The 27683-nt window shown below is 44.0% G+C and overlaps 1 protein-coding gene across 2 annotated transcripts in view; it reads left to right on the top strand.

Moving 5' to 3' along the window:
- The first annotated feature begins 430 nt into the window (after positions 1-430).
- The window catches only part of SH2D4B (SH2 domain containing 4B), a 75610-nt gene continuing 48357 nt past the window's right edge, over positions 431-27683 (top strand). For both annotated transcript variants that reach the window (XM_068982866.1, XM_068982867.1), the window contains exons 1-3: positions 431-628; positions 20749-20912; positions 22451-22598. In XM_068982866.1, the coding sequence (XP_068838967.1) occupies positions 431-628; positions 20749-20912; positions 22451-22598 (510 nt within the window). The remainder of the gene's footprint in view (positions 629-20748; positions 20913-22450; positions 22599-27683) is intronic.

The raw sequence follows: 27683 nt of genomic DNA, 5'->3' as shown, positions 1-27683 counted from the left end.
GTTCCTGGTTGGCTGGGGCAGTGTCATTGATACAGCTGGTGTCATCGTTACCTTCCACTAACAGATCACTCGACACCTGCCGGGCCAGGCAGGGCCAGCCTGGGCATTGCCTGCAGAGCTGGAGGCTTTGACTCTTTCATCATCTGAGAGCCCAGGGGAGGCCGACCAAGCCTCTTGGGGACCCAACAGAAGGACTAGACTGTTCCAGGTGCTGGATCGCCATTGCAAGTCTTGGCTGCCTCTTTCCTTCCAGCTGCCTGATCCCTGTTGTTGTCCTGAGCAGAGGAAATGAGTTCATTGTCAGCTGGGAGCTGTGGCAGAGTAACAATGCTGCGTGAAGAAGGGGCTCTGGGAGTGGCTGTGGCATGAGGAGCCCAGGGTGAGGAGTGGCCTGGGGTGTCCTGCTGGCGAGTGCATCCCAGGTGGCGCCATGCTTCAGCAGATCCTGCATGACATGTACATCGACCCCGAGCTCCTCGCTGAGCTCAGTGATGTGCAGAAGCACATCCTCTTCTACAAAATGCGCGAGGAGCAGCTGAGACGCTGGAGGGAGCGTGAGGCTTGGGAGGCCCTGGCCCAGGTCGAGGGCCTCAGGCCCCCCAAGGTCAAGCGAGGTAGGTGGCTGGGAGTAACCCAAGGCCTGAGCCCTGGCCTCCTGGGAGACAGAAAAGTTGAGAATATCAGGCTGCATTCTTTAAAATGTGTACTGATGTGATGAGGGTCAGGGGCTTGAAACCCTTGTTCTGTGCGCATCCTATCCCATTAGCCTGGGAGTCTATCTTTTATGCAGGGCTCCAAGGCTGCACAGGGGACTGCCTGGGGACCCTGACGGCATGGACAGAGGGCAGGGTACAATGGAGACACACCGTTCCTCGCTCCCTTGCAAGTGCAGCTCAGTGGCTCCAGCATGGTGCCCCGTGGCCCTCCTCTCTGTCTTTGTGTGAGAGGATGCCTTGGGTTGTGCTGGAGCCCCACTGGGCCTCTGGACCTGCATTAACAGTGAGCAGCCCCAAAGGTAGTAGCACCTGCAGATGAGAAGCAAGGGTTCATCCCACATCTCAGGTATTACCATGCAGTGAGGTGCCAGTCACAGCTATGGAGCCTGTGAGCGAGGGCTCATCTGAAGCAGGCAGGCTGCTGAGGTGTGCGGTACTCGAGACCCTGCTGGGGAGGGCCACTGCACGTGGCTGCTGCACTTTACCATTCACAAACCCGTTTGTCTTCGCTCTCATTGGCTGCCTACAGCAGCCCTCCTCTTAGCCTCTATACTGTTGACCAGAGTGAGGTGTAGACTCGATCAGTTTGTGAGTTTTCAGTCTAGGATAAGGTTCTGCCTCTTGATAGACACACAGGCCCCTGGGTGACCTGGCTCCCTCTCTTCACTCCAGGCTCACCATTAGCCCCTGCCGTGTTCTGCAGGCCACACACACCTGCACCCATCTGGCCATCTTGCTGTGGCCTCTCTCTTTACACACTCGATTCTTCTCTTGGGGAATGTTCTCCTGCCTTTATCCTCCTGACAGACTCCTGCCTCTTGCAGTCTCTTGGGGATGCTCCTGGCACAGAGAAGTCCTTGCTCCTTGGTGACTGCTTGGACCCATCCCTGCCCTAGCACTGGCCACACTGTCAGTGTCTTTGATGCTCTGCTTGCCTGGCTTTCCCAGGAGACTCAAAGCTCCGGGAGTGAGATCATTCTCCATTCTGTCTTCCACCCTTGGGTCTAACACGGAGTTGTCACAGGGTATAAAATCCCCATTTTGAGCAAGACATGGTAGGACCCCTGGGAGGCAAAGCTATGAATTGGCTGCCTGTGGCTCGTGCCAACGCTAGGAATGCACTGGCAGCTTCATCACTGCTGGTGAAAAAGACAGGCCACCTTCCTGCCCCACCCACCCAGAGCCCTGGGGTCGCATGTTATCGATACTGTGACTCTTCTGGGAGGAAGACAGATGCCTAAAACTTTAACTACAAAAATATTTTTACTGCGATTTGTCACACGTTGACATCTACATTTTTGTGCATAAATTATACATTAAGCTCATTTGGTTTCTGGTGCAGAAGACTCTTTTCCAGATAGTTAATTTTCTGATTTATAAAGAATGGAGACAAGGAGGAGTGTGTGTATTCCAGGTCAGGATCCCGCTCAGATCTCAGCTCTTTTCTGCAGTCCCAGAGCTGTCTGGGAAAACCTCCGGGAAGCCCTGGGGGCAGGCTCAGCCCCAAAGGCTGAAGAGCTTCTTAGTCTGGGTCTGGGTGCACATTGTCTGCTTCTCGTCCTGGAATCTTGAAAAAGGGTTGCAACAACCACCCCACCTGTCCGAGACCTTTAGTATTTACCATGTGTTTGCCCTCACTGAACGCCCTCATAGCCCTGTGACCCAGTCTCAGATGAGGAAGCCACAGCCCAGTCCTCCAAAGTCATCTAGCTGCTAAGAATGGAGTCGGGATGAATATCCTGCGACTTTGACCTTGGTCCAGTGACTGATGTTTTCCTATTCATTCACTTCTGAACTCAGTGCTTCAATTCAATGGATGATCTGTGCGTGTATTCATTTGTTCATTCATTCATACCTTTAGCCAGCATCACTAAGCTCTGATCTTGGTGAACATGGATTCAGCTCTTGAATCCATGGGTAAACAGATCAGATCCAAGAGAGCATGCCCACTGGAGTGTCAGGAGTGAGACTTGGGAAAGAAGCAGCCATGGGGTGGCTCAGGGCAGGGTGTGTGGGCACAGGCTCTATCAGCTGCATCTTTTCCTTCCTTTCACAGACACTTCCTTTCCAGCTGGTGTCTCCCTCCAGTCTGTCCTGAAGGAAGCACCTGCTGCGTCCTGCTGTGTGTGCCAGACTCTTGGGATCCCTGAGCACAGCTTAGTTCCCGTCAGCCTGGAATGACCTTGCACCTCCTCCTGCCCATTGATCCCCCAAGTCCCATTGGTCCCTGGAGAACTCCATCCCACCCTCTCTCTTCTGAAGACACTTCTCAGCTCCTAGCAGGCCTGACCTCGCTGTCCCTAGGACTCCGGCAGGGCAAGGTGCATCCTGACCCTGAGAACGGCTCTGCTTTCCAGTTGTGCCTGCAGAGGGTAGGGATAAACACTGGTGATATGGATTATTCTGGTTTACAGAAACTCGGTGGTTGTTCTGGTCCTGGGAGGGTCCACAGAAGTGAGCTGGGCTGGAAGAGGATGGTCATGGCTGGGCTCATCTCACCCCCCGATCATGCAGGTGTATCTTTTTGGTTTTGCTTTGTACTTTGCTGAGACGCTTCTGGTATTCTGCCCTGTTGTAGAAGATACAGACCCTTAGCCTACAATGTTTTCCCATCTCCCATCATATTTACTAGTTTTTCACGTTTCTGGCAAAATTTGATGTCTGGTGGAAATTTGTGTTGTTTGTTGAGACTCTGGGAAGGCGTGTTATGACATTATATTCTTCTAGATTTAAGCCACGGCCATCAAGCATGATGGTGACTGCAGAGGCTCACATGTGATGTGGGTTCTTGCAGCTTTCACAACCTCCTGTTCGCTTCTGGGTTTTCTTGGGGCTGGAGCTGTGTGTCACCTGGGACACAGGACTCGGGACACGTGTTCCTACCGCTGCAATCACACAGGAAGCGTCTCCACCTGGTCTTGCTGGTTCTGGCCACGATTGGCAGTCCCTGTCAGTGTTAAATTGGTTCCTCCGTGACCATCTCCTTACCTGTCTGGACATCCTCTTCCTGGGATCCAGACCTCTTCCCCTACTCTCCTTCCTGCTCTTTCCTTTCACGTGGCTGACACTGGCCACACTGCAAGCCAGACCTGCAGCTTCACAGAAGTGCTTTATTCTCGCCCACACAGCCAGCCTCGTGCCTGCCCCTCAGTCCAGCCTATGGGAGACTGTAAGTCTGGCTGTCCAGCCCCTACTGCTTCCATTCCCTAAGGGTCAAGAGGCAGCTCCCACCTCCTAGGCCCACCTCTCTCTGTCCTCCCATCCTATGCCACTTCTACAAGCAGCCCTGACCTGGGGCTAGAAGGAGACACCCGATCCAGCATCCCGTCTCAGCTCTCAGCCATTCCCACTGCGCATCTGCCCTGGACTTGGTGCCCAGGTGGGCCTGGTCCATGCTCTAATGAAACCTGTGGGACACAATCTTTCTCCCTGGGCATCCACCTTGTCTCTGTTTCCTGGGAACCTTCCAGTAACCATGGCAACCTCCCCTGCTGGGCCTAGACCCTCCTAGCCTCAGTGTGTTCCCTTTCCGGGCATGGGAACCTGTACTAGCCTGCAGACATTCCCAATGCATCCATCTTCTCAGTGGTTGCCCTGTCTCAGGCTCATGCCCTATGACCTTTCTCTGCAGAGCAGCCAAAGTGCCCTTTCAACACATTAAGCTCAGGGATCTCCCTGCCCCAGTGGCTTCTACTGCACTCAAAGGAACACAGATGCTTCTTGAGGGCCTCTACCCATTCTCCAGCCCAGTTTCTACCTCTTTTGTGTCCCTCTGCGTGGAATGCTCTTTTCCCAAATCCTCATGAGCCTGGGTTCTCCTCTTCGTTCATCTCTCAGTTAAATGTTGAGCTCTTCACTGTCTCCTTGCCCTCAAGGAGCCCCATCCTTGTCTTTCTTAGAACATCCTGTCTGACTTCCCTCAAAGCACTTTACCTCATCTGAAAATACCTTTTTTTTTTTTTTTTGTGGTAAAATATACACAACATAACGGAGAAGGCAATGGCACCCCACTCCAGTACTCTTGCCTGGGAAATCCCACGGATGGAGGAACCTAGTGGGCTGTAGTCCATGGGGTCGCTAGGAGTCGGACACGACTGAGCAACTTCACTTTCACTTTTCACTTTCATGCATTGCAGAAGGAAATGGCAAACCACTCCAGGGTTCTTGCCTGGAGAATCCCAGGGACGGGGGAGCCTGGTGGGCTGCCGTCTATGGGGTCACACAGAGTCGGAAACGACTGATGCGACTTAGCAGCAGTAGCAGCATACACAACATAAAGGTTACTATTTTAACCATTTTAAAGTGTGCAGTTCAGTGACATTTAGAATATTGTGTGTCATGAACATCACCCCAGAGGAAAGCCCGTATCCATTACTCGGTCATTCCCCGTCCTTCCCTCCCACAGCCCCTGGCAAGCACCAGTCTGCTTTCTGTCCCTGTGAATCCGCCTTTGTTGTCATCGTCTTCTTTTTCTCTCACGTCTGTCTGCTTGTGTGTGGTCTGTCTCCTCCATTAGCCTGCGTGCGCCGTGTCAGCATGGCTGTGGCTGCGTCGTGTCCATCCTAGCAAGTGAAGCAAACCTGAGGATTATGGCTGGGGCCAGCTGCAGGCGGGGAGCTGCTGAGACCCTGGTGTGCCTGGTGTGTCAGAGGGGCTTGATTGAGGAGACGGGTATTAAAGGATTTCTCTTTTGAGTAGAAGGCTGTGAGCTGTGGGATTCCCAGGTGACTCAGTGATAAAGAATCTGGCTGCCACGCAGGAGACATGGGCTTGATCCCTGGGTTGGGAAGATCGCCTGGAGAAGGAAATGGCAAGCCATTCCAGGATTCTTGCCTAGGAAATCCCATGGACAGAGGAGCCTGGTGGGCTATAGTCTGCGGGGTCACACAGAGTCGGACATAACTGAGCGCCTGAGCAAGCACACCCACGTTGTGAGCTGTGCAGTGTGACCTCTCCCCTAGACATTGAAAATCTTCAGTAAAAGTCTAACAGTCTCAGTATACTTGTGTTTTGTGATATATATTGTAGAAGCTGAACTACAGTCTGTAATATATGAAAAGTGTTAGTCACTCAGTCATGTCTGACTCTTTGTGACCCCGTGGATGGTAGCCCATCAGGCTCCTCTGTTCCTGTAATTCTCCAGGCAAGAATGCTGGAGAGGGTAGCCATCCCCTTCCCCAGGGATCTTCCCCACCGAGGGACTGAAGCCCAGTCTCCTCCATTGCCTGTGGGTCCTTTACCACCCGAGCCGCCAAGTGGTGGCATCCTGTCACCTTTTTACTCGCACTTACAACTCATTTCCTTCTCATTTCTTTTTTTTTTTTACCATACAATTCACCATTTAATTTTTAAAATTCCTTTTAGGCTTTACATTTTGGATCTATGATCCATAATGAGTTAATTATGATTAATCTGAGTTAATCTTTGTATGTGGTGCAAGATGTGACCAGTTGTTGTTGCTGTAATTTTGCATAGAGGTATTCAGGTTTTCTAGCCCCGTTGGTTGTTCTGTACCGCATACCTTGTGGGATCTTAGCTCACCAACCAGGGATCAAACCCACACCCCTCGCATTGGAAGGCAGAGTCTTAACCACTGGACGCTGGGTAAGTCCTTCCTTCTCATTTCTTTTTTTAGGATTTTGACTTCGATTTTTAGGTTGACTGACTCTGCTTTTTTCTTTTGTATCTGCCTAATGTTCATTTCCTTGTAACTTTTCTTTCCCCACTCCTTTGATATTATCACTTTTTTTAAGGGAGTCGATTGAAAAGTGTATATTAAATAGCATATATTCATTTAAAGCTTTAAAATATGTATTTGAACCCATTTTATCTTTATCAGGAATGAAATGTGATCGATTGAAGATGAGAAACAAGGATATTTTAATATCCCTCTCCATGGTTTTGTTGGTATAATCAAGAATTTTAGATTGATTTTGTTTAGTTGTCTTTCAAGACATTTTTTATGCCAATAGTGGTTTTATAATCAAGTCATAACAACAATAATTACTTGGACACTAACTCCACTTTGTACTGCTAGTTCTCCACATTTTTTCCTCTGAGGGGAAAGTGATAAATATTTTATCCCCTCTCTGACCCCTTGTACAAATGATTTGGCCAACCCAGTAGCACACCACTCACTGTTTGGATTCTCAGCACGTCACACAGAAGTTATTAAACATCAAGGGAAATCCATGTTTGAAGCTGTCTCCTGCCCCATCCCTGTTCTTGCTGTCATATTGCAGTGGGCATGCTGATTTTCTTCAACTCCCTTTTAAAATTTCTCTATTAGTTCCAAAAGTTTTCCAGTAGCTCCACTTAGAGGACAGTGAGTATGTAGGAATCCTGGGAAATCAAGGGCAGGGAAGCCCTGGATTTGGGGACTGTAACTCTTTGGGGGTGTCATTCTGCTTCCCTTCATCTGGGGTGATGCAGGGGCTTTCTGGGTGGCAGTGGGGCTGAAGGGTGCAAAGCTCTCACTCTGGCCCTGGCCAGGGGCCTCTGGAGCCCCCTGGCTCTCTCCCTGTCCTCCTGGCCTTCCCTGAGCCCAGTCCAGGGTTCTGACCGAGGCAGCTCTGCCAGAGCCCTCGGCTCCCTGTCTCCAGCATTTGCAGAAGCTGCAAACCCACAGACTCGCCAGGTGGGGAGTGGGAGGAGCCAGGCAGAAGCTGCTATGGGAAGATGTGGGGGCGCTGCCTTAATCGCTTCTGGTGCCCAGCACGTGTGGGTGTCCCCATGGGTGAGGGTGCAGTCTTGTTGAATGTGGACAGAGATCAGCCTTAGACAGAGCCCTCAATTGTCAGCTCTGAGCGTCCTGGATCTGGCAGACAACTGAAGGTATGACCTTGTCCCATTGAAGATTTTAGAGAAGGGGGCCTGAAGGGGTTTCTGGAATGGAGGCTCAGGTTCTGGAGGCTAAGGAGGAAGGGCCAGGATTGAAGGAAGAATGAGGCCTCAGAGCAGCTGCTTTCTCTGGAATGAAGGTGAACTCACCCAGATGGGACGTCTCACCTGTCCTGGGCCCATGAAGTGCCTGTTTATCTCACCCCCTTAGGGACCTGAGATTGGGTCCTTTGTGTTTCATGAAATCTAAGATGGGCAATTGAAGAGTTACAGCCCCCAAATCCAGGGTTTCCAAGCCCCTAATTCCCCAATGTTCCTACAAACTCATTGCCCTCCAAGTTGAACCTAACAGAAATCTAAAAAGGGAGTTGAAGAAAATCAGCATACCCACCTTAGATTCATGAAATCTAAGATGCCGGAGCTTGAAAGACACTATTTTTATATACTACTAAGAAAGCTGTAAGTGAAACCATGATACACCATTGTTTCTAAGACACATCCTGATTGCAGAAACTTTAAGATGTGTGTCATCAAATTAACAAAATAGGTTATTATCTCCATTTGAGTTGAGGTAGAGTTAGAATCCAGGTCCAGGCTTGTTGGGGCTCCAGGTCCCCACACTTCAGTGCACAGCATCTTCCTCCTTCTCACAGCTACTCTTATGGTGAAATGACATATTCCAGGTGACTAAAGACCAATGCAGAAAAAACAAAACAAAATTCTAGAAGTAATCAAAGGAAAAATGAGAGCATATTGGGGAGAGTGAAGGCTTTCTTAGAATAAGACACAGCAAGAAAAATAAGGAAAATAAAGATAAATATGACTAAATTTAAAAAATCTTAATAAAAGGTACCAAACTGAGTTTAAAAAGAAAACTAAACAGGCGAGATAAACGAGAGGAAAATATTTGCAATATTTGTAACAGGCAAAGGACTTGTATCCAGAGATGAAAGAAACTTCCCCAATCAGCAAAAGAAAAATAGTAGAAAAATGGAGGAAAGATATGAACAAGCCATTCACAAGAGTGCAATTTCAAATCCACAATGACCATGTGGAAAGGTCTTCAGCCTCACTAGTAAAGTATGTCATTGCCAGTTAAAACAATAATACTGGCAAAAGTTAAGAAGTTTGATAGTAGTAATGTTGATGGGGATCCTCCTACAAGGCTAAAGAGGGACATATAAAGAGGGAGAGAGCTTCTGCAAGTACCCAAAGAGCTTGGCCCATGGGGATGGGATTCTCCTGCCTGCCTACCCCTCACCATTTTCCTGGATGCTGCCAAGCGTCCATGGGCTGTATATTTTTTTCTCTAGTTAAAAAAATTTTTTTTGGAGTGTAGATGATTTACAGTGCTGTGTTAATTTCAGGTGTATAGCAAAGTGAATCAGTTACGCATACACGTGTATCCACTTTTTTGTAAGATTCTTTTCCCAGACAGGGCATTACAGAGTGCTGAGTAGAGGTCCCTGTGCTATACAATAGATCCTTATTAGTTATCCATTTTATATGTAGTAATGTGTGTATGTCAATTCCAGTCTCCCAGTTTACCCCACCCTCTCTTTCCTCCCTGGTGACTGTAAGTTTCTTTCCTGCAGCCCAGGGACTGATTAAACAGATGGAGTTTTGCTCAACTCTGGCCTCTCCTGCATGTTGCAGGACCCCAGCTGGGCATGCCAGGCTGAGCTGCTCGGGTTGTATTTTCTCCCCTTGCTTGAGAGGTGTTCATGCCTGCCACCTCCCTTCTTCCCTGTCCACCTGACTGCTTCCTCCTCTGCCTGGAGGTCAGCAGGGGCAGTTTCTGAGAAAGGCATCACCTGGTTATCTCGTGACTCCCTGTAACCTGACGCCAGGTCTCAACTCTCCTTAGTGGAGTCATGCTGAAGTAGCAGGTTGCAGGCAGCTGCCAGCCCCTCTGCTATCTCTCGGAGTGGCTAGTAGCATCACTGCTTTCCAGGTTTTCTCACATTAAAAATTAGCAAAGCTTCCTAGGATTCTCTCATTTGAAACCAGATTTTGCATTTAGCTTTGGGGTTTAAATTCTTCAGGTGCATTTCCGCACCTGTTTCCCACCTGTCCTTTCAAAATGACATGATTTGGGGCCTCAGGGAGCATTTATTTTTATCTTATCATCGCATGGATATGCTTATTATCTGGCCACCATGGCTGGGTTCCCTATACATTCCATAAATGATTTCAAACATTTAAAACTTGTTGTTTCTTTTATAATGGCCGAGAATGTAGTCTATCCAGGTGAGCGCTCTGTGAAAGAGCACTCACTCTTGAAAGAAAGTGCTCCAATATAGTGTGGACTGTTCTACAGATGTCGGTTAGGTAAAGTTTGTCCATATCTTGTTTAGATTTCTGTACCTTAACTAATTTTTAAAATTACCTTATCAAATAATTACCAGGAGAGTTTTTTCTTGTTGTTGTTGTCCAGAACAGCTTTATTGAGACATAATTCGTAAACCATACAAGTCACCTGTTTAAAGTGTACACAAGTTTCCCATTTAATGTGTACAACTAAGTGGTTTTTAGTATATTCACAGAGATGTGCAGCCCTCACCACAGTCAATTTTAGAATATTTTCATCCCTCAAGAAAACCCATAGACTTTAACTAGTACCCTCCAGGCCCCTCTCTCCCTGCTCCAGCCTTTAGTAACCACTAATCTTCTTTAGAATGGGCTTCCCTAGTGGCTCAGAGGATAAAGCGTCTGCCTGCAATGCAGGAGACCCGGGTTCGATCCCTGGATTGGGAAGATCCCCTGGAGGAGGGCATGGCAACCCACTCCAGTATTCTTGCCTGGAGAAGCCCATGGACAGAGGAGCCTGGCGGGCTACAATGTATAGGGCTGCAAAGAGTCGGACACGACTGAAGCGACTTAGCCTGCAGTCTTCTTTAGGTCTCTGGATTTCCCTATTCTGGACTTTCATATGGATGGAATGATATAATATGTGGACTTTTGTGAATGGCTGCTTGCACTTAGCATAATGTTTTCAAGGTCCATCCACAATGTAGCGTATATCCGTATGTCATTCTTTTTATGGCTGAATAAAGATTCCATTATATAAGATTCCATTATATGAATGTATCACATTTTGTTTATCCATTCATCTCTTAAAGGATATTTGGGTTTTCACTTTTGACTATTATGAATAATGCTTCTGTAAACACTCATGTGCCAGTTTTCGTGTGGAGGTATGTTTTTATTTCTCTTGGGTGTGTATCTATGAGTGGGGTTGCCAGATCTTTTGATAACTTTATGTTTAATAACTTGGGGAACTGGTAGATTGTTTTCCAAAACAGTTGCACCATTTTAATTTTCCACAAGCAGTGGATACGAGTTCCAGTTTCTCCACACCCTCACCAATACTCGTTATTATTTATGTTTTTGGTTAAATCCATCCTGGGAGGTGTGAAGTGTTATGTCATTGTGGTTTTGATTTGTATTTTCCTGATGAGTAAAGATGTTGAGCATCTTTTCTTGTGCATATTGGACAACTGTATATCTTCTTTAGAGAAATGTCTAGATCCTTTGCCCATTTTTTGACTGATTTGTCCTTTTATTATTGAGTTGTAAGAATTTTTATGTACTCCAGATACAAGTTCTTTATCAGACATATGATCTGCAAATATTTACTCCCACTCTTTGAGCTGCCCTTTTACTTTCTTGATGGCATCCTTTGAAACACAAAAGTTTTAAGTATCAAATTTTGATGAAGTCCAAATCGTATATATATCTTTTGTTGCTATGCTTTTGGTGTCATATCTAAGAAACCATTGTCTAATTTAAGATTATGATGATTTATGCCTATATCTATATTTTCAAATTTGTTAATACAGAATAGTATATGATATTCTCTTTTATTTATTTATTTGGTTTGGGCTGTGCTGGGTCTGTTGCTGCACGCCAGCTTTCTCTAGTTGCAGAGAGTGGGGCTCCTCCTAGTTCTGGTTGGCAGGCTCTCAATGTGGTGGTTTCTCTTGTTTCAGAGCACAGGCTCCAGGGTGTGGAGGCTCCGTGGTACAGGGGCTTAATTACTCCGTGGCATGTGGAATCTTCTGGGTCAGGGATCAAACCCCTGTCCCCCACGCTGGCAGGCGAATTCTCATTCACTGTACCACCAGGGAAGTCCTTGAGACTCTCTTTTAATCCGTTCTTGTTTTACACTCTTTTTTTATTCCTAATTCCATATATATATATTATATATAGACACATATATAATATATGTATAACATATATTTTTTTATATATATATATGTTTTAACTTAATTTAAGCATGCTGGGTGGTTTCCTAGCATATTACATTTTTCAAAGAACAAATGCTTGGTTGTATTTATAATATATATCCTGTATATTCACTAATATTATTTTTTTCTTTGGTAATTCTTTTCTCTTTTTATTTTCTTTTATTAATATCTTAGATTGAGAACTTAGTTTATTCATATTTCATCTTTTTTTTTTAAAGAAAGCCTTAAAAATTACTCACTGTAAAATATTTAAACATATAGATAAAAATAGTAAGTAGTGTAATATGTACTTATGGACCCATATTACTAATGGTTAACATGGTGCCTTCTTTGTTTAAAAAAAAATTCTTTATTTGGCTGTGCCGGGTCTTAGTTGCGGCATGTGACATAAATTTAGTTCTTTGAACAGGGGTCAAACCCGACCTCCTATACTGGGAGTGCAGAGTCTTAGCTACAGGACCACTAGGGAAGTCCTACCTTCTTTGTTTTTGGTTAAAGTATACTTCACACTTTAATATCTTTCTAAAATTTCACTCTTCATCACTCTCCCCATATGCAAGCCTATTATAAATACAAAATGTATCATCCTTATATCTTTTCTGTACTTTAATATATATTTTGTAAGCAGTATGTTGCTTAATCATTATATGAATGACATTATATTATATGCAGACTGAATTTAATTTATTGGTTCTGCATTTTTTTAAGAGATATGTCTGTGTTGTTCAAACCTATTTATTTTTCTTGCTATGGAGTACTGCATTATAAAAACATACCAAAATGTGTTTATCTGTTTTCCTTTACTGGTCATTTATGTTGTTTCTGATTTTTAATATTTTGGACAATGTTTCCATGAACCTTCTTATTCAGGTTTTTCTGGGCACATGTGTACTTGGAAGTGCTTTGTAATAATGTGTAGCATGTTTAACATTACTAAATATTTGCCGAATATCATCAAAGTGATTGTATCAGTACCTTACACCATCAGCAATTTATAAGAATTATTGTTGTTCCGTATCTTTTCCAACAAGCAGACTTTTTCATCAGACATTTTTATTCTTTCCAGTCTTGTAGGAGTGAAATGGTTGTATTTTTTCATCATCATATACTCACAGTAAAATTGATGGTGGTTTCACTTCTTGATGAAACAGTAAACCTTATTGTTTTATTGTGTGACAACTAGAAGGCTGCATAAACCATTTCTGCTGCATACTGAAGTATGATGGCTGTCCTGAGGAAAAGCAGTATGTGATTTTTTGAGTTATGTGCTGAACTAGCCTCTTTTTTCATGGAATGCTATTTTTATTTGAAAGAAGACTGACAAACTATGTCTTTTTTCAAACTTGGATATTTGAAAATTAATAAGGTGACTCTGTCACTTCAAAGAAAACAACTGATAAAATTTAAGGCAGTGATAAAATTCCAGCTTTCAAGCCAAAATTAGAAGTTTTGGAAAACTTATATCAGCCACAATGAGCTTATTAGGTTTCCAATATGTAGAGGCTTTTCTTTGAGGGTTGAAGTGATATTAGCAGACCTGTGTTTACGATATTGTAAAATAAAACAGGTCCACATTTGGAAGATCTGCTTGACTCAGCGGATCAGTGTTTTCCAAACGAACAAACAAGTTGCTAAATCACGCATGAGTGAAAGATCCTGTCAAAGTGCAACATAAACCAATGGATTTTAATTTTCTTTTGCTTAGAAAAATTTTAATTTTTAATTTTGAAGTAACCTTAGACTTATAGAAGTTGTTCAGAGAATTTCCCTTATACTCTGCATCTAGCTTCCACTAATGGTGACAGCTTATGTCACCATGATACATTGACCAAAACTAGGAGATGAACATGACCTATGAATTTTAATAGGGTGAAGTACAATAAATTCACTGATATTGTTTCAGGTTTCACATCACAACAAACATTTAAGAAACTACCACTTTAGTTTTGGTGTGGTATAATAAAAGATTATCTATAATATATGAAAAGGCATGGATTTTTCTCTTTTCTTCTATTTCCTATTATATATCTGTGTGAAGTCAATTTTTTTTTCATATGCTTCAACTAAAATTATGTATTACAACAGAGTCCAGCTGCTTTCTATTAAGCTGGACATTCAAAGGATTTGCAAAAACGGAAAATGAAACCGCTCTCCCAATTAAACATTTTTTATTTTAGAATATATAGCTATTTTTAAATAAAAAGTGTTGTATATGTTATTAGGTAATGGATTTGCTATTATTTTATCTTTTTTTGATCATGCCCGGCAGCATGTGGGGTCTTAGTTCCTGACCAGGGATTGAATCCCTGCTTCCTGCAGTGGAAGCACAGAGTTTTAACCACTGGACACTAAGGAAGTCCTGATATGTTATTATTTTAAATAAATATATATTACAATTTTCTGTTTTAATTTTGAATATGGTAAATATTGATAGGTATAATCCACATAAACAAAAATTCTTTGAGATGCTCAATATTTTTAAAGAATATAAAGGGGTCTTGAGAGCAAATTAGTTGACAATAGTTGCTTGAAAGGATGCATCGTATGTAATGAGTTGACTTTTCTACAATGCACCTAGACTGGTACTATCTATATACCATTCTTAGGGAACTGAGAAAAAAATCACCATTCAAATTATGTTTTATAGGGCTTATTTCTCTCACAGGACTCTGGTAAAGAAAGATTGTTCTAGACATTAATAAGTTAATACATGTAAAATATGTTGAACTGTGAATAGCATATAAGCCTTCAGTATATGTTAACTGTTATTATTGCTTTTATTAATTGGTGCAGTTATTTGACAGTTGCGCATACTCAAGTATCTTCTCTCAGTTGGTTGCTGATTTTTAATTGTCTTTGTGGTATTTTTTTGTGTGGGAAAATTTTAAGCCTGAATCTGTATTCAAATACATCAACATTGTCTCATATTCTTTTTATGTTTCATAGAAGAAATTCTTTCCTTCCCCAAAGTAATAATGATATGCTTTTATATTTTCCTCTAAAGGTTTCTAAGTGTTCCCTTTCACAGAGTCGTGAAATCACCTTTGTCAAGGTCATTGGTGATCTCCACGTTGTTGAATCCAGTGGTCGATTCTGTCTTCATCCTGATGACCCATCAGTAGCCTTTGACACAGTTGACCTCTCTTTAATCCCCGAAATGCTTTCTCCCTTTGGTTTCTGTGATACTGGGCTCTTTCTGTTGTTCTCCTGCCTCACAGGCTTCTTTGTCCTCATCTCCTTGGGGGTCCTTCTCCTGTCTACATGTTGGAATGTGCTGGACTTCTGCCTTCCACCTCTCCTAGTTCCTTCCTATACTCACTGTTTATCTGCTCTCCTCCAGCCTTACGGCTTTAAATATCTATACAGTGATGCCTGTAAAAAATTATGTTTTAGTTCTAGTCTCTCCTCTGAACTCTTTTGTTCGATTGCCTGTAGGATGTCTAATAGACATCTCAAACTTAACTTGGCCCAAACAGAAGTGCTGATTTATCCAAGCTATTTCTTTCATGTTATTCCTCTCAGTAACACCACCTTTCACTCCATTACTTAAGTGGAAACATTGGAGGTTTCTCGTTCTCTTTCACAACTCATATCCCAAATTTAAGCAAATATTGCTCTTTCCTCCAGAATATATCCTAAATCTTAACCACGTTATAGTTCTTCCACCAGGATCATCTTAGTCCAAGAAATGATTATCTAGCCCCTGGACTATTACAGATGCTCACTGCGCTACCGGGTTTCCTTGTCCCCTGGCTTCCACATAACGGGGAGAGTGAGCATTTTGAACTATCCATGAGATTATGTCAGTTTCCCCACTTTCCACTTGTCATGACTTCCCATCCCACTTAGCACAAAATCCAGAGTCCTTACCAGGGTCAACAGTGTCCAATGCGAGGGTCGCCGAATGAACTGAAGCTGATGCTTCTCCAACTGCATTTGCGATTTCCCTTCTTGCTCCCTCTGCTTGCAGCCATTGTCACCTCCTTGCTGCCCCTTGAGCTTGCTGAGCACATCACCAGCACCTGATTTGCATCCTCCTCCGGCCCCTGTCTCACCTGGAGAAGTTTGATTCCCCTCTCCGCTGTAGGAGTCACATTCCTGGTGACCACCATCTCCTTCCGGAAGGCTTCCACCCTGCAGACTGCTTCACTTCTGTTTAGTATGAGTCTACGGAGGTATCTCTTGTATTCCTATACATTTGTTCTTGTCATTTTGCTTCTATACTGTTATGTGTTTGGACAAGAGAGTTTTTTTCTTAAACTTTTTAAAAATTTTAACTTTTATTATTTTGGTTGTACCACGTGGTTTGTAGGATCTTAGTTCCCAGACCAGGGATTAAATCTGGGCCCTCGGCAGTGAAAGGGCAGAGTCCTAACTATTGGACAGTGAAGGAATGTGTGGAGAAGAAAGTTTTATCTTCACTGGGACATCAAAAAGAAAAGGCTTTAAACCTATAATTTTTCATTTGAGCTTACTGTTACTTGTACTCATATTTTTTTTTTTTGCTACAACTTTTCCCCTTGATAATGTATAATTTCAGTTTTGATTTGCCCTAAGATCCATGAGTTCTCTAGGAGTATTTTCTTGATGGCTATGTCCCCTCATTGATTTCTAAATTTTGTGTCATTATTAGAGAATATGGCCTATAACATTTTTCTCACAGATTGCAAGATCAGAAGAATAAAATTATATTCTTAAACTTTAAGGCGGTAAAGTTCTATACTTGCTAAGTAGGATTTATTGACTATATTATTCAAAAACTTCATATTATTAATCTTTAAAAGCTATTTGACTTGCCAGCTTCTGAAATAAATACTGTAGAACTCTTCACTATGGGAATATATACATTTTCAAATTCTCTTTGAGTTGTTAGGAGTTTCTGTTTTATGTAGTCGTCTCCTATGTTGTTGGTTGTATAAAGTTTTATGACTGTTACAGCTTCTTTGTGGGTTGCCTCTTCTACTATCACATCATATTCTTTGCCTTGTCTGACATGTTTGTCCTTGAATTTGCTTTGTCTGACATTGGCACTTCTGCTTCCTTTTTGCTTGCCTTTGCACGGCCTATTGCTGACTATTTTTAACCTTTTTTTTTTTTTTTTTTACGTGTGTGTTATATTTAAATAGTACAGAATTGGATTTTACTTTTTTTTTTTTGCTTGGGAGAAGCAAGGATTTATTATTACCTGCAGCCAGTAAGAAGAATACTTGGCCTTTCCCAAAGCAGTGTCTGGATTTTACTTTTTATTTACATCTAACAGTCTCAGATTTTTATAGAGAAATTAATTCTGTTCCCCTTTTTGTGTTAATGAGTATACTTAGGGTTTAGGGCTTCTGTGTTATTTTTCATTGCTCTCTGTATCAGTTAGGAATGTGCTTGGCCATAAGTAACAGAATGCACCATTAATAGTTGCCTGATTAAAGAAATCTTTCATATTTGTATTACCACATTTCATTTAATAATTAAAGAACTTTATTGCTTGGAGTTCGTCATTTTTCCTAAATGATAAGAAGTCTGGAGGTGTACTGCGGTGGATAGATTAGTTTAGCTTCTCAGTCAGATCGTCAAGGCCTCATCTCCTCTCACATTTCTGCTTACTCATCTCTGGCATGTGGCTTTCTTCCTCATAGCTGAAAAAGCCCTCCAGCAGCTCCTGACATCACTTCTTCATTCCAGCCAGGAAGAAGGAGGGGAGGAAAATGAGCAAAGAGTGAACCCATTTCTCCTAAGAAGTCTTCCCCTTTTGTTTAGAACAAGAAAGCCTTTCACTGGGACATCTGCCCACATCTTCTTGGTCAAAAGTGGGGATGACTGGTCACTCCTAGGTCACCTGCTTGCCAATGAGAATAATAGTACATGATGGGTTTAGACCAGTTTCATTTGTCCTTTGAGGCTGGAGTAGAAACTTGCCTTTCCTGAAACGAAGGGATCTCTGTTACTTCCCAAACAAATTGGGGTTTTTCGTAAGGGAGGAAGGTGGCTGGGATGGATGGTGAGGAGGAAACTGGTAGTGTCTGCTATGATAGCTACTCATTTTCTGCTGGTTTCTCTTTTCCTTGTACGTATTTTTACAGGATTGACAAGCCTATTATCACGTACCTTTGCCCACGGTTAATTTGGAAGTTCTGCAGTTCTAGCCGTAGTTGCCTCCTTGCTTCTATCAGTCATAATTAAACTGGCATTCCTCTAGTACTGCATTGGTTTTAACATACTAAAACGATAACAATGCCTTTATATATCAGCCAGGGGGATTAATGCTGCCGTCTGCAATAGATAAATTCTGAAATTTCAGTGAGTTACTATAATGGGGGTCTAGTTCTGATTACATCACAGCTTGCTGTGGATTGGGTAGCTGTGGCATGGCTCGCCTTTGAACACTGACTCAGGGATCAGGCCGCTTTTCTCTCCACCATCTTGGAGTCGTCAGTTTCCTGCTGGGTGGGTGGGAAAGAGAATGTGGAAAAAGGCGCACTGACTGCAAACAGCCTTAGCCTGAAAGTGGCACAAGTTACTTCCCCTGACATTTCCTAGACTACAGCCATGTGGCCCCATGGAATTGAAGGGGACCTGAGAAAAGTGGTCACCTGCTGGGCTCAGGGAGAGGCGGTGGCGTGCTGGACACAGTGTGATCACTGTCCCAAACTGTCATTCTAGTCATCCCTGCATTTGTTTTTCTCTGCATAGATACACTCACTGCCTCCGTAATGGGGGCGCCTGCAAGTCTCACCTGGTCACTGTATCAGCCCAAAGTCCACAGTCTGCATGTGTACGGCATTAGGCTCTCTAAGGTCCTGATGTGGCTCAAAAGACACGTCATCCTCACACCCTCGAGACACGATACACAGTGGGGGGAGCAGGGTCAGAATGTCCACTGTGGAAAAGGCAGGAGTATGAGCCCCACTTAGTCACTAGCCTATAGCATCGTGAGGTCCTCCAGGTTAGACTCTGTGAGGACCCCCTGCCCTGGCAGTGAAGGGATGACCTTGAATGGACACTGATGGTACTCTGGAGGCTCCTCCTTGTTCATTATTCCCCTTGGCTGCATCCGAAGTGAGTATAGAGGATCTCATCCTCCTTGGACCATATAGATGGTCCTTTGAAACCTGCCTCCTGGTCATCGAGGTTGGGTGCCCAAGGGTTGTTTAAGTCATTAAGCCCAGACTCAGAGACTTAGTAGGCTTCTGATCTCTTTGCCTCCATGTGTCAGGAGCAACAGCTAAGATTCTTCTCTGGACAAATTTCAAAAATTGCCTGTTTTCCTTTGCCTCTTTACCCTATGCCTCTACTTTTCAACTGAAGGTCATCTCCGTTTAGGCTCTTTGAAAAATAAGTGTGAAAGACTGCACCCTTCATGTCTTGTTTTAGCCTGGTTCCTCTCAGGAGCAGAGACAGGGTGGGAGACAATCACACAAGAATTTATTCAGGAAACACCTGTGAGGGAAAAAGGGCCGGGAGCTGGAGGAAGCTGGGAGAACCATCGTGCTGTAGTCAGCGCAGGCATGACCTTGAGTGAAGGAGAGGGGAGGGAAGGGTGGGTGGAGGTGTTCCAGGCTGTCCAGGGAAGGTTTGTTACGGCCTCTGAGGAGTTGCCCTTCATAGGAGTCTCATGTCTCCCAGGAACCAGCCTGCCGTGCTCAGCTGAAGGCTGGGAGCATGACCTTGGGCTCAATTCTTTCTGTTTTCTAAACACTTAAATTAAAAAAAAATAATTAAAAAAAAAATTTTGGCTGCACCACCCAGCAGGTGGGATCTTAGTTCCCCGACCAGGGACTGAACCCGCGCCCCCTACAGTGGAGTCCCCACCACTGGATTGCCGGGGAAGTCTCCTCAATTCTTCCTTGAACTCATTTCTTTCCCTTAACATCTGGTGAAACACAGCACCTAGCAACTAACGCATACTCCCAGTGCTGTGTTTTCCAACCTCCCTTCTTAGAGGGACAAGTTCAGAAGGCATGAGGGTCTTCCTTTTAAGTTATAGTGTCTGACAGCTTTACCAGTTGCTTTGTTCCTGCATCACATGAATCTTCAGCCAAGCACCCTGCTAAACACCACTACTAAAGCACTGATAGTCAGTTGATATTCCTGTTGCGGCCAGTACCCCACTTAGGGGTAGATCTCCATTTTAGTCACGGTTACCAATGGAATCTATTAGAACTGGCAGACTGAAAAATCTCAGTGACTTAATCCAACACAAATTTATTTCTTGCTCAGGTTATGGGCTGATGTAGGTCAGGGAGACTCAGGGGCCAGCTGCTTCCTTTTGCAACACCACCGTCTCCAATTCTTTGCTTCCAGTCAACAGACAGGGAAGATGACAGATAGAGATGAGAAATGAGAGAGAGAGAGAAGACTCAGAAGATGCTTGGCTCCGAAGTGCCTTGGCTTGTATGAAAGTGTTAGTTGCTCAGTATTTTCCAACTCTTTGCAACTCCATGAACTGTAGCCCACCAGGCTCCTTTGTCCATGGAATTCTCCAGGCAAGAATACTGGAGTGGGTAGCCATTCCCTTCTCCAGAGGGTCTTTCCCACCCAGGGATCAAATTCAGGTCTCCTGCATTGCAAGCAGCTTCTTTACCATCTGAGTCACCAGGGAAGCCTTGGCTTGGAAGTGTCACAAGTCTTCCTTCAGTGAGTCACCTGATGTCCACTCTGTTGAAGATCTCAGGGTCTCTGGGCTTTGGACACCAGTTCCAGCCCTGAACACCTGCACTAGCAGGCTGACCTGGCTGCCATATTGCCCCCTAGAGGGAATGGGAGGGGGAGATGGCTGTGGAACTGCACTCAGGTCAATCTCTGTCTGGCATCCTCTTGGCAGATGACAAGGTTTTGTACGGTGATGTGATGGTTGCGTACCCCTGGTCAGCCCAGGTCATTCCTCACTCATTACAACTCTGATCTTTTTTTTTTTTTCCCTTCCCTCTCCTTCTTCCTGTTGTTGTGAGGCAGCAAGTGACAAGCACATCCAGTGGCTGCTGGGTGCAGATGGTGAGGTCTGGGTCTGGATCATGGGAGAAGGTCCCGGCGACAAGCCCTATGAAGAGATCTCTGAGGAGCTGATTGCAGAGAGAGCGCGGCTGCAGGCACAGCAGGAAGCCGAGGAACTCTGGTGAGAGGTGCCAGCGGGTGTTGAGGCCGGTGTGTGTGTGGGGGGGATGGTGCTGGTGCCTGAACATGGAGGCTTGGGGTGGGCTCAAATGAAGGATAATAGATTATGGGTGGGAAGGAGAAGGCAGTGCCAGGCAGCTGGCAGGCTGTTTGCAGCTGTGCTAAGATTAGGTGGCCGAAGAACCAGTCTTACATCAGGTCGATGTTGTGATTCAAGGAGGTGATTTGAGGCCTCAGTTTTCTACATCTATGGTTTGGGGACCACAACACCTTTTTTATATAGTTGGATTTATTGAGATAATACATTTGATATTCTTTCGCCTCTTCCCTCGCTGAGTTGTCCCGAGGACAGAAAGGCAATTTGAATATCACTCTTAAAGTCTGTTTGGTCCTCTTTATGTTACCTCTGTTTTTCACACAAGATGGACACTGAAGCCTCTACTGATACTGGGAGGGTCAGACTTCTTTCATAAACAACCTAAGACGTATTTTTTGCTGAACTTGGATGTTTGTATGAGGTCGGTGCCAACATTTTTCCCACAAGTTTTAATCCCGGTGTTTTGGTTGTTGGTTTTGACTGCACTGGGTCTTCCGTCCTGTATGCAAGCTTTCTCTACTTGCGGCGAGAGGACTTCTCATTGCAGTGGCTTCTTTTGTTGCGGAATGCAGGCTCCAGAGCCCAGGCTCCGCAGAAGGCAAGGGTCGCACAGAGTCGGACACGACTGAAGCGACCTAGCAGCAGCAGCAGCAGCAGAGCCCGGGCTCAGTGTTTGTGGCGCATGGGCTTAGTTGCCCCTCTTATGTGGGATCTGTCTGGACCAGGGATTGAACCTGGTACCCTGCATTGACAGGCAGATTCCCAACCACTGGACCACCAGGGAACTCCAATGACAATGTTCTAATAATAAAATTGTGACGTATATTCATGTTGAGGTTTGACAGAAAACAGCAAAATTCTGTAAAGCAATTATCCTTCAATAAAAATAAATTAAAAAATTGTGACATATGACCAATATTGAAAACTATAAAGAATAAATTAAAGAACAACTCAATACCCATCACCTAAGATAAGTATGATGCGTATTAGGGCGATACCTGCTCTGTAAAGTGCTTTATTCACACCTTGATAAATTGGTCACTGCAGGTCCACAGCATTATTCAAGGTAACTGTGTAGTATCCCATTACATGAGGAACCCAACTTATTGGTCCTGTTGAGGGACATTTGTGCTGTTTGCCATTTTTTTTAATGTTATAAAAATCCTCTGATATGCATCTCCTTACACCTTTGTAAACTCAAGCAAGAAATGGGATTCCTAAGATTTTTTTTTTCCTGGCTCCCCGAGCAGTTCTGCTGATTTACACTCCTGTACAGGAGAGGAACTGTTTTTTTCCCACCTTTGTCAGCATTTGTGAACCTCAGCTACTTGCCATTCTGATAGACCAAGAATGACTGGGTGTGGTTTTTGTTTGAAATGCTGTTGGCATGTGGTCCCTTCTTTTCCCACGCCTCCTGATATCTGCTGGTGTTCTCTTGAAAGGAGACAGAAGGAGGCGGAGATCACCAAAAAGTTCCGGGATGCTCTGGCCAATGAGAAAGCCCGGATCCTGGCAGAGAAGTGGAAGGTGGAGATGGAGGACCGCAAGGCTGCCAAAGTCCTGGAGGAGCGCATCCATGAGGAATTCAAGGTGGGCCAGTGTCTGGGTGTCAGTGTGAGGCCACCTGTTGCAACCCCCAGGCTGATCTCTGGTTGGACCAGTCCTTGGCCAATGCGTGCTTTATGAGAATAGAAATCAGACATGTCTGAGTAGGAAGGAACTTGACATACAATCTTGGCTAATTCACTTCTCCTTGTACAGATGAGGAAATTGAGGGTCAGATAGGGAAGAGATTGTGTGTAGTGGTGATTGGTTTGGGGACAGAGCCAGAATCAGAACTCAGCCCTCTGCATCCCAAACCAAGGGTCCTGAAATGGGGCCTGAAGAGAGCTGAATCTGTGGTCAGACCAGCCTGGGGTCCAGTTCCAACTCTATTGCTCACTGCTGTGTGACCTTGGGAAGCTTGCTGAACTTCTCTGAGCTTCTTGTTTGTAATATTCGTAATAACAACACTCTCCTTGAGATTTTTGGAGGATTCAAGGAGATGAAAAATGTAAATTTTTCTGCCCAGGATAGGACATTGTTTGTAAGTTTGCATATCTGCTCATTCTGAGACTCAGAGTTTGGAGCTGGTAAAGGAGCTTTACAGTCCTGTAGCAAGAAGCTTAAGTTTCCTAAAAAAAAAGCTTAGGTTAATATTTTTTCTTCTGGTTCCTATTTTGAGATTTTTTTTTTTTTTGGCTATGTAGGAATAATATATTTTTGAGGGGGTAGAAAACTCAGAAAATACTGTAAACAAAAAGGAAAAAAAAACAAGAATCATGCTGAATCTCAGCAGTTGTATATTTTTGTGAATTGTATATTAATGGCATTTGCCCATTTTTGAATTTTTAAAAACGTTCCCCCTATAATGGTTAGATAAAGGGGACATTGGCCTTTTAATATCATTTCCGTTGTAAATATTTTTTCTCAGTGTTGTTGCGGTTTTCTTAATTTTGGTTATAGCGGTTCATGATGTACAGAAGGTTAAAATTTTTATTAGCCAACTATATGAATCTTGTTCTCTATTAGTTGTTTTATGCATGCAAAGGCCATCACAAGCTTATAAAAATACTAATCTACATTGCTTTATATGTCTTTCCAGAACTCATTTCTTTGAACTCAATTTTCCTTCACTTTACTGTGTGGTATGATATATGGCTCTCACTTTATTTTATTCCAAATGGCTAGCCCATTATGCTAGCATCATTTACTATGTAAATCATCCTCTCCCTCTCATTGGATTTCCTGCCTTGATTCTTACTTCTTACTTACTTTTGGATCCTTTTGTGGATTTTTCTTCTTTGACTGATTATTCCTGAGCCAGATGTAATTGTTTAATTATATGTAACTTTAACATAAATTTTACCATCTATTAAAGTTAGAGTGTATCATTATTCTTCATTTCTAAAATGTCCTTGGCTAATCTCATCCATTTTTTCCCCATTAGAGCTACTTTTGAATTATTTTCTCAGTATCCTCTTCTCCCCTAATATCCAAAAAATCCATGTGGTGGTTTTCGCTGAATTGCATCAGTACTATTGCTGTATTGGTGGAAGATGAACATTTTTTATAATATTGAATCACTAAATCTTACTCAGGAATGTGGTAAGTTCTTCCTATTATCCAAAGTTTCTTTTTTTGTCTTTGATATAGTCTTTTTTTTAATACCTGTAAATGCACCGGCCACCCAATCCTAAACATTCTCAGTGACATATGTTCATGTGGGCTTCTATTTTTTGGACTTGGGTAAAATTTATTCTTTTCTTTAGGTGCTCTATGTTTCTTTTCTTTTAAATTTTATGCTTAATATTTTTATTGCTGTTGTGACTGTACTCATTACTTTTAAACCTACTGCAACTGCTACCTGTATATTTACATTGTTATTGGTCTCCTTATTTAACTTTCCCACGAGTTGCCCTTTTTTTCCTAGGAGAATCTTTTGCATTTTTAAGTGAAGGAATATTTACTCTCAAGACACTTCATTTAAAAAAAATTCAAACTTGGAGAAAAGTGGAGAGAAAATGACATGAGTACTCGTATATTAATATTATCCACCTACCTTTACCAATTATTAATATTTTGCCTCGATTTCATGCTCCTTGCTTCTCTCTTTCTCCATCCATACTTGCATACCCACAGGTGCACACACAGTCACATATACATACTTGCGCTTTTTTGTTGCTGTCAAACAGTTTGAGAGAAAATTGCAAACATAGTGCTTTCTAACCCAGGAGCCGGCAAACTATTTTCTGTAGAGGAGCAGATAGTCAATATTTTAGACTCTGTGGGTCATGCTGTCTCTGTCACAACTACTCACCTAGGCCACCATGGCACAAAAGCAGCCACCGACAACACGTAAACACAAGAGTGAGACTGTGGTCCAACAAGGTTTTCAAATAATGCCTGTCATTGGCCTGCGAGCTTCCTGATCAAACCTTAATCCTTAATCTCCCTGATCAAACCTTAATCCTTCAGTGTGCATGTCCCACAAAGAAGGACATTTCCTGTCATAGCGTCAGTAATCATTGTCACATTGATTGAAATTAACGATGTAATTCCATAGTAGTGACTCAAATCCCATCCACACCGGAGAGATACTTAGTTTGTATTGCTGGATTTTGCATAGGAGCCTGGTGGGCCATGGTCCATAGGGTTGCAAAAGAGTCCAATGTGACTTAGCAACTAAACAATAACAATTTAAGTCTGCTGGGGAAGAAAACCAGTACTTTTCACATGTCTCCAGCTGTGAGCATCACCTGTCCAATCCCTAGCCTCCCTCCTCCCCAGAGGTGGGCTGAGTCCCAGATGCTGAGAGGGTAGCTTGGCGGAGCTGGAGTCTTGGGGCTCGGTTCCCAGCAGAGATTCTCTGATATTCTCCTTGAGGACCTCAGTGATTGAGGGATAGAAATTGTATGCTGGCTCTGTGTTGGGGTTTATGGAGGAATCAGTAAAGCCATGTGGCCAGGCACCATGTTCACTGAGGAACCCAAATGCAGGCTTTTGTGTTATTTCCAAAGGTTATCGTTATTGTGTGTGTGTGTTTTGTATGTGTTTTTTCTGTGTGAACACATATAAATGTGTTATATGTGTTTAATATACCTAGTAAGTATGTCTGCTTTGAGGAGCCTCAGCAGTGCAAGTAGCATCTTTGAGGCCTTGGAAGGCTCATTAAAGGACATCAGAGTACACATTGGGGCTGGACGGTCCTTGATAATGAGCTGAGATATTTTCCGTCAGTGCGTCCTTGCTTAGTTGCTAAATCATATCCGACTCTTTGCTACACGCCTGTAGCCTGCCAGCCTCCTCTGTCCATGGGATTCTCCAGGCAAGAATACTGGAGTGGGTTGCCATTTCCTTCTTCAGGGAATCTTCCCCACCCAGGGATAGAACCCGTGTCTCCTGCTTCTCCTGCCTTAGCAGGCAGATTTGTCACCACTGAGCCACCTGGGAGGCCCCATTTTCTGGCAGAGCTGTCTGTAAATGAACTACCCTTGTATTGTGACAGGCTCTCCATGACAGGAAGTGGTTACGTGTAGGCTGAAACAGTATCTGAGAAGGTTTCATAGGTGGATTAAACACGCCTGGCAGCAAATTCTTGGCCTCTCCTCCCTTTGAGAGGAGGGGTCTGGTTCCCTACCCCTGAGCCTCTGTGACCTTGTGGCTAGCCTTGGTCTGTAGGGTGCAGGAGAAATGATTGTGTGTAAATTCTGAGGATGGATAAGAGCAGATTGCGCCCTCTGGCAAGGCTCACTTTTGGAAGCTGCCTCACAAGAAGCCTTCCTGCCCTAGGCTCCCAGGCTATCTGCAAGGACACCCAGGCTAGCTAAAGAGAGGCTGTGTGAAGGAGCACCTAGGCACCGCACACGTGAATGAAGCCTTTGTGGTTCTTCCAGTCAATGACCTCAGCCAAGTAATCGACCATGACTGACATAATGTGGAGCTGAAAGGCCACCCAGCCAGGCCTGGCCCGAACTAGTATCTACAGAATCTCAAGCACATAAAACGTTTGTGTTTTAAGCCACTAAATTTTGCGGATAGCTTGTTGTTATAATACTTAGCAATAGATAACTGCAACAGCTTTGCCAAAGGGATTTACGCAACGGGTTAGAGATTGGTTTAGATAATTTTTATTGTGTCTTCCTACATCAAGATGCTAACATAATACGAGTCTTGCATGCAGCGAGGCACCGATAACATTCGTCTAATTTAATACTCTTTCCCCCTGAGACCAGAAGTGGAGGTTGTTTGGAGGAGGGTAGTGGTGGTAGTAATAAACTCCCTGTTCTCAAAAAGCTTACAAGGTGCCAGGGAAGAGATAATTCTGAGCAGCCACTCAGCCCCAACTGTGACCGGAGGCACCTTAGAGGGCAGAGGTCCTTCCAGGAACCCTGCACAAACAAAGACAGAAAATGGAAAGGAGATAAATGGGGTGAGAAATGATCTGCTGGGGGAGAGAAAAAGAGGACATCATGGGTGGAGACAAAAACCTGGAAAGACTGGCTGTGAGGCCCTTGAATGCCATGCTAAGGAGGTGGGCTATTTTCTGTAGGCAAAGCAGACTCGCGTGTATTCAGAGGGCCACGTTTGATCATGTTTTACAAGGAAACCTGGTGGTGTGATTCAAGTGATGAACATTTAGGGTGAGGGGGAGCCAATTAGGAGATCTTTGCAAAGGTCAAAATAGGAAGTGACGAGGGTCTGGACAGAGTCTGGGACTATGAAGAGAAAGGGGATGAACAAAGAAATGCTGGTGGTGAAATCAACCATCAGTTAGATGTTGGTAGGTGGCGCTAGTGGTAAAGAGCCCACCTGCCAATGCAGGAGACCTAAGAGGCATTACTGACTCAATGGACGTGTGTTTGAGTAGACACCCAGAGTAGGTGATGGACAGGGAGGCCTGACGTGCTGCAGTCCATGGGGTTGCAGAGTCAGACACGACTGAGGTTTGATCCCGGGGTCAGGAAGATGCCCTGGAGGAGGGCATGGCAACTCACTCCAGTTTTCTTGTCTGGGAAATCCTGTGGACAGAGGAGCCTGGCGGGAGGACAGAGGAGCCTACTGTCCGTGGAATCGTGAAGAGTTGGGCATCACTGAAGCGCCTTAGCACACGAAGGAAAGCAGAGAGCAAGGTGT

The sequence above is a fragment of the Capricornis sumatraensis genome, chromosome 10, assembly GCF_032405125.1.
Source record: "Capricornis sumatraensis isolate serow.1 chromosome 10, serow.2, whole genome shotgun sequence".
NCBI classification, from domain to species: Eukaryota; Metazoa; Chordata; class Mammalia; order Artiodactyla; family Bovidae; genus Capricornis; species Capricornis sumatraensis.
Note: the sequence above shows the minus strand (reverse complement) of the source record. Positions and strands in the feature narration are given on the sequence as shown.